This window comes from Morone saxatilis, unplaced genomic scaffold (assembly GCF_004916995.1).
Source record: "Morone saxatilis isolate NCDOM2014 unplaced genomic scaffold, NCSU_SB_2.0 Contig17, whole genome shotgun sequence".
Classification (NCBI taxonomy): Eukaryota; Metazoa; Chordata; class Actinopteri; family Moronidae; genus Morone; species Morone saxatilis.
Window position 1 is genome coordinate 2,625,990 of NW_023339729.1, and position 7,525 is coordinate 2,633,514.

Below are 7,525 nucleotides of genomic sequence, written 5' to 3' on the forward strand. Positions count from 1 at the left end.
CCATCATGTATTTTTGACATCATACCTTCTGCGAATGCTGCGAACCTCCCCACTAAGAACCTAATAGGACCCGACAGGGGTCTAGGTTGCTTTACACTAATCTCAGGGATGAAGTTTCCCGCCGTGGACAGATGTAATGCACTACTTTCGTGGAAAAACTCAGGCGAAAGGTTTGTGTAGTGCTGCGGTCTGGGATGTTCGTCTCGCCAAGGCTTCTGTTAGCGCTCATCCTCTTTAACCAGAACTAATCTTTATCCCCACTTTGAGATGCTCAGTGTGTGTGTGTGTGAGAGAGAGAGAGAAGAGGAGAGAAGGAAGAGAGAGAAGCAGAGAAAGAGTCATTTGATATTAAATATGCTCAGCTGAGAAGTCGTGGTAGATTTTGGCATTTATTTACCTACCTAACATTTACCTACACTGTGAAATAAATCGAAATGAAATTATCGCCGTCAGAAATGTATAAATACAATAAACACTGGCTGACACTTCAGGATGGCAAAAGGTTAAATTAAAATGGATTGAACGAATCAATGACAGAGAAACTAACAAGACAAAAAAACGATTCAACACATACTGAATGGAGCTTGTGTGATTCCATTGGAAACTTAAAATGAACACTGTTTTATTGCTGTTCTCGAGCTGGAAAGCATGCCCATCCTGCAATTTGTTGTGTGTGCCGCTGTGTAAAATCTGCCCCACTTTAATACGGGCCATTGTTCTGGTGTTGTATCCTCAGATAACTGGCAATTAGCTGCAGTGGCCTTAGAGGCTCCACTTCTCAGTGTCTGTTTCTGCCCACAGTGAAACCTTGCATAAGCAAGTTGGTGATGACCTTTCTCCCCAAAAAGTTATTTGTGTTTATCACAGCTGCTGTGTTACATAATCCTGTGCATAGGTCAGTGCCGTTCACTTCAGATGGCTTTAGCATGGATCAACAGTGTGGCTGTCATTCAGTTCAACATATTTAGCACCTGGAGCTTGCATTTACATAAATATACAAATGAAAAGAACACATTGCTGCTTTAGGTCCAGTGTTTGTCTCCCTTATCAACCATCTGTGCGATAAAGAAAAAATCCTCATTTTCTGATTGATCAAACTGCACAATTTAAACCCAGGAGTGCAAAAGAACACCCAATGGCAAAAAGATTATTAGGTCCACCTAGCTAAAACTAATGCAGTCTAATGCAATCGTGCTGCAGTAAATCCTCCTTTCAGGTGCAGTTTATGTTGGAACTGTTTCAGACAGGTGTTGATTCAACTGGAGGATCATTCTGGAGGCTGCAGTTTGCCGTGCTGTTGAGCCGTATTAAGGTATACGGAGAGGTTGTTTGTGTTATTTAGCTTACCCTTTGATGGAAATATACCACAGATGCTTACAATGTTAACTTTCTGAACTGTCTCTAGTTACAAATAAATTTGCGGGAGTCGGGGGAATCTCGTGCTGTGGATGTGTGAAATGACGAAATCCGCAACTTCAACACAGGGCAATGGCAAACTGGCTGTGTGGGTAGTTAATTTAATGGGCATCACGGCCACACAGCAAGGCATCCACGGCACTGGCTGTTTGGCTGTGGTATAATTGATATTAGTATTATTGTAACTCTCCTTGGCCGTTACTCATTCCAGTTTGCCGCTCCTAAAGACTGGAATGAGTTACACGAGATGGTAAAACTTCACACCCTCATTCCGTTACCGTCCTTTAATAACTAATTACAAGCCATAGTTTCCGATCACTGCACCTACTTTTGAATTTTCTTCTCTGGAACGCAGTACATACATCTCTGCTGCTGTTTATATTGTGAAGTTTGGTCTGTTATTGTTTTCTTGCACTAGCCATATTTATGGTTTTTGTCTTGTACCGACTTGCCTCCAGTCGCTGCCTCTTGCTTAGGTCGTCATTGTAAATGAGAACTGGTCATCAATTGACTTACCAGGTTAAAGCTGCAGTAGTTAACTTTTATGAAAATAATCTTTGGCCATATTTGATAAAACTTTCACTATATCCTGACAGTAGTACAGACAGATAATCTGTGTAATGGCATTTGCAAGAATCCACCATGCCTGAATAAAAATAACCAATTAGAGCCAAGAAACCTAGTTGATTGCGGAGTCTCATTCCCTCATACTGAAGCTTTGGGACCCTGGGAATGAGACTCAACAATTAAGTATTATCTTTTTCAGCTTTGACTGATTGTTTTTGTTCAGACGTGGTGGATTCCTGCAGAGAAACCTGATTCTTTTCACGGACTTTCTGTCTCATGTACTACTGTCAGGATATAGAGAAAGTTTCAGCAGAAAGTTACTTTTATAAAAGTTACCTTCTGCAGCTTTAACCTCATTACTCCAACCCTAACCCCTAACCCTTAACCCAACCACACCTGCATAACCCTAACCATATGCTTGGTGCCGGTGGGCAGGTGGGTTTTAACAGGTTAAACTTAAAAAAACATTCAAAATACAATTCAACTGCATCTTCCATAATTATGTCAACAGAAACTGAACATTATAACCCTGGCGAAGATATGATTTACTGCAGGACTGCATTCCTTTAGTAAATATAGAAAGGACTATGACTTTTTTACATCTGATGAATAATGTATTTATGTGTTAACGATAAAAGGCTCTTTACTCTGTTAATGATTGGTTTTCAATTAGAGCGTCTTTTTGAGCAGTTACAGCATTAAAGGTAGATGGAAATATAGGTTAAATGTTGTTTATATATCTCTCTCTATATATATGAATAAGGTCTGCAGGTATTCAGACTGCATACAGTCCAAACAACATTCATCCAGTAAGGTAGAGCCTGGCAGGAGAAACCCAGGGCAATGAAAGTCTACAAAGTTCACTGCTTTGAGCTTGCATAATGACTGAAGGTGACTTAGATGATATCAATCCTCTCTCATCTGGACTGTGGTGGCAGGACAATAAGAGAGTCTTTGAGTCTAGCAGCAGCACTCACATGTGACATGCAGGAAGAGTGTGGTGGTGTCATAACCCAGCGTGTTCTCCGCCAGCGCAGTGACACGGAATATTCCCGCGGACTTGTAGACATGTTTGATCCCCTCCTCAGTCCAGCTCAGGTTGGAGTAAGACACGGCCGTGCCGTCGCCAAAATCCAGCTGAATGTTTGTCCGCAGAGAGTCGCCCTGAAACACAGCACAGCATGGCTTCATTCAGCTACAAGATGAACACCTTGCACTGATATCACTCACAGCCTATGAATTCCTGAAATTGGATTCAGTCCCAGGCACTGGTTCAAACTCTGGGTGAATGCACATTAGTGTAACTAGCAGTTTTGGTGCTCATAAGGGCGTATTCCTGTAGCAGCATTGGAGCAAACCTCTGAGGAAGAATGTTATTGTGGTATGTTATTAGTAGGAGGAATATCAGCAGGTGAAGTTGAGGCAGGATTGACCAATCACATTCTCTTTAGGAGCAGAAGACTTAATAAGGCAGAAGAGACTCTAAAAAACGTCTTTACATTGACAGCACTCCAAATATTAATACACAGCACCCAGAATATTAATATACATAGCCAAGAGTATTAAAGGTGCTGTAAGTGAAATCAACATTCGAGCTAACTTCCTTGTCTGTTCACCAGAATTCTGCTTCATGCCCTTGAGGACCAGTTCTTTGTGGACATCTCTCTCCTAATTGGATAAAGTGGGAACAGGATACCAGAAATAAAAATAAATAGTCTATATCAGTGATGGCTCTCAGAATGGTTAGTTATTTAAAATTATTTAACACCTATTTAAAAAAAAAAAATGGTTTACAGCATCTTTAATATACAGCACTCAAAATATACTTTATACTTGTGGGCAGAAAATGTCCCCTCAGGAGCTGGTGGAGACCAAAAACAGAGCTAATAGGGAGTGAATATTGGACTTCTATTAGCCAGGTGGATACAGGCACAACTCCAAATTAATTCTAAAGTTGCTGGATATGCAAAAAAAACTTTCTCACATTAAAATAGCATTTTGATGATCCTATAAATCCATGCTGGATGAAACAATTTTAATCATATGAAGCTGAACATACGAAAAGGTTTTCATACTTTGAAAGGAACTTTGAGAGCTCTTGTGCTTAAAAACATGCATAAACAGACTTGTTGCAAGACCAGTTTTGGGATCAGTAGAATGAGCACAAATGCATTCATTTCCAACTCAGTTGCAAGAGCTTGACATTTTCTCCAGTCCTCAAGATATTTTGGCAAAAATCCAATCGGAAGGCAGCTTCCTAATATTACCAACCGCTACCGTCTATAAAATATTCAAGAGGCACTGTAACTGTATGAACCTCAGTCAAATCAAATCTGACACTGACCTCAACAAACCACCTTCCCTGCAAATACGTTGATGCCTATTTGTTTTTTTAGCACAGACTCCAAGGCTGTGAACTGCTGCTTCAGAGCTCCACCAACAACAATTTTCATTTGCTTAAATCAAACCACCTCTAACCAAATACTCGAAACAAGCTTTGATTCATGGGGCTTGTTAAGACCACAGCAAGGTCTATTCAATGTTCAATTTAAACAAAAAAACTAAACCTCCTGGCCGACTGCAAAGACTATTGCCTCTTCTAGGAATTCTCACCAAGCTACCAAAATGCTACTTTCTACACCAAATGTACAATACAAGGTAAATATTATCACAATTTGCGTAAGAAATTGCTTTGCTCCCCAAAACACTGCAATCAATGTGGGCTTCAACCATCACAACAAAATTCCCAAAGCTCTTGGTGAGTGATTAAGGGAGAGAAGCAATTTTACCCAATACTGTTCATAGAATAGATTTACCAGACCACAAATTATACCTGCACCAGTTCCTTTCAGGTGGATACACAAAAACCACATACCAAAGAGAGCGAGTGAGGTGAGAGACAAAGATTTAAGGTTGAACTGGCAGCAATGGATCACACAGAATTAAGAGGGTGGCAACATTTCACAGTTCGCAAAACCACAAATGAAAGCCATGTCTTAGAAGTGAGTTGCACTCACCCCTGCAGTACTTGTTACATGTGAAGTGAATAAATGCAGTTTTACAGTCAGCCAGTATGATCTCTCTTCATTGCAGTGATATGCCGGCATTTGCTTGCTCTTTGCCGCTTGTTAATTTTCATCAAAGTTTATAGTTACACTATATAATTATAGTACTTGGATATAATTACATAGTTAGATAATTACAGTTCTTTCAATTATTTCTCTTCCAGACTAAAAGTACCAATGCCTCTTGTGTGGAATTACCACTGGCGGCTTTAAAACTTTTGTCCGACTAGTTGAGCAGAAAACAAATTGTTTCACAGAACAGGCGTCAGTGCGGTTTGTTTTGCACAAATTTGGCAAATACTAATTTGCAAAACAAACAGTTTGGTAATCATGAATGAATTCAATTGTGAAAAATTGCAGAACTTTGTTCGAGGAGTCAGGAGACAGCTGATCTGTGCAGAAGTTAATTCATGAATAAAATAATTATTACAGTCAGCTTTGATTTCTAATGATCTAGGCGCTTTCAGTCGGTGCGCTGTGCCCCTAAATTCTTAATGCCGAAGTTATTTCCTTAATTAATAATTGAACAGGTTATAGGGTTGCTTTATATATAAATGTATGTGTCAGAAAGAGACTTTTGAGTAATAGTGTGCCCATGTGCGTCTGTGTATGTGCCCCACCCCACCATGTTTGCTTTTGCATGGTGTGTGAGTCTTCAGCTGCCTACGCTGTTTCCTCTGGGAATCACATCTGGCGCTATCCGAGGATCTGCACACAGCGCGGGCGTTGTTGGCTCCAGCTGCCACAGCGACCAAATCTGCTCTCATCCCCCGCAGGCCTGCGGAGACAAACTCCCAGCCTCCCCATGGCACATTGTGGCGCAATGCTACTGGGATCTTCATTTATAACACCACATTTGCATGCTGGCTTCGCCAAAACGACACAGAAACAAAATAAATGCACCTATTGTTAATTTCCTCTTTCCTGCTCTTTTGCTCCTTCCATCCCTTGCCACCTGAATCCCTTCTTTGTGCGCCTCTGAGTGTGAAAACTCGGGAGGTTTGGTAGAGGCTTCTGGGGCTATTTCATGTCACTTTGCCTGGAAAATGATATCTTCGATAAGTGGTTGGAGAGAATAGAGAACAGCTAAAGAACAGGGTTTGACAGTGCAGGCATTGTTACGAGCTGTAATGAGATGGCATGCAAACAAGACTCGGGCTTGGTGGCGCCGATGTCACTCAGCTCCTCTGTGTGTCTGCTGTCCATTCTGTGTTCATGCTTGCTCTCTATATCAGCCACAATGGGATTCACTAATCTGGATGAGACTGATGCTGGCCCGTCTCTCTAAATGTCACTCTTTGTATGCGTGTATCTCCCAGGGCTGAGCAGATCCAAACACATCATGGCTGGAGCCTTGAGGCTGGGACGTTGGTGCTGGTTCCTAGTGAAAGCACTGCTGTACAGGTTGACAAGGTTTTGGATGCACAGGGCCAGTGTTTGTTCAGGTGCCTGTCAAACCCAAAACCACAATGTCATCGTGATGGGTGACAACAAAAGGCGTTGCTTCTGTGTGTAATTTTGGAGTTTCCACAGGAGACAGAGCATAGTCTGTGAGGGTAACGGTAAAATTTTGTCAAAAAAGTGTATTAAGAACTTTTCATGAGGTTATCATGACAGGGTATCTATTCTAACAATATGTTTAAAATAGATTTAATCTTTTTTTAAGCTGGACAAATCAGTATTTTTTATATTAACTATAAATTATATGACCTTTAGCCTCTTTTGGTCATTATTTTGTTTTCATACCTGTGAAAAATTAAATCATTATAAGATTTACTTTTAATGTTTGAATTAATTTAACCTATTTATTGGAAACGATGTTTCTTAAAGACAATCATGATCCTAAATTTTATATCATCAGAAATGGAAACTAAGTGACACATTCATATGCCGATGGCACAGCATAGGGAGAAATTTGGGGGTTCAGTATTTTGCTCAAGGACACTTCAGTATGCAGTGGGAGGAGCCTGGGACCGAACTGCCAACTTCTGATTAGTGGAAGACCCGCTCTACCTCCTGACTTATACATTTCAAACCTTCTGGAAGAAATGTTATCAAACTCCCTAGGAAGCAGGTGTGGTGCTTGGTTTTTCTTTCTATCTCAAAATGCTTTATGGAATACAAAACAGTCTAAGCAAAAAAATGCTTATCACATGGGTTATAGAAAATTATCATGTTTTTATTTTGTTTACAGGGACATACATTCATTGCACCAATATAGATAAAAGCTAATTTATAGCAGAAAATTCAGTTAAATTATTTAAAATACAAATCTTTTCATAAATACAAATGTATTATTTTTTGTAAATAAAAGGACAATTTTCCTCCATTTTACCCTGTTATGTACGGAGCCCCCGAGGTGACATGAGAAAAAAAAAAAAGTGACGAGAAAAAAAAAAAAAAGCTTTGCGAGATCTCGGCTTTGAAACTCGAGATCTCAACTTTGAAACTCGCAAATCCGACAATGTCTCCGTGGC

General features: G+C 40.2%; 1 protein-coding gene across 1 annotated transcript in view; it reads right to left on the reverse strand.

The window, feature by feature from the left end:
- The window catches only part of sorcs3 (sortilin related VPS10 domain containing receptor 3), a 219,956-nt gene that overhangs the window by 21,281 nt on the left and 191,150 nt on the right, over positions 1-7,525 (reverse strand). The window contains exon 21 of the mRNA XM_035659531.1: positions 2,961-3,147. Within this exon, the coding sequence (XP_035515424.1) occupies positions 2,961-3,147 (187 nt within the window). The remainder of the gene's footprint in view (positions 1-2,960; positions 3,148-7,525) is intronic.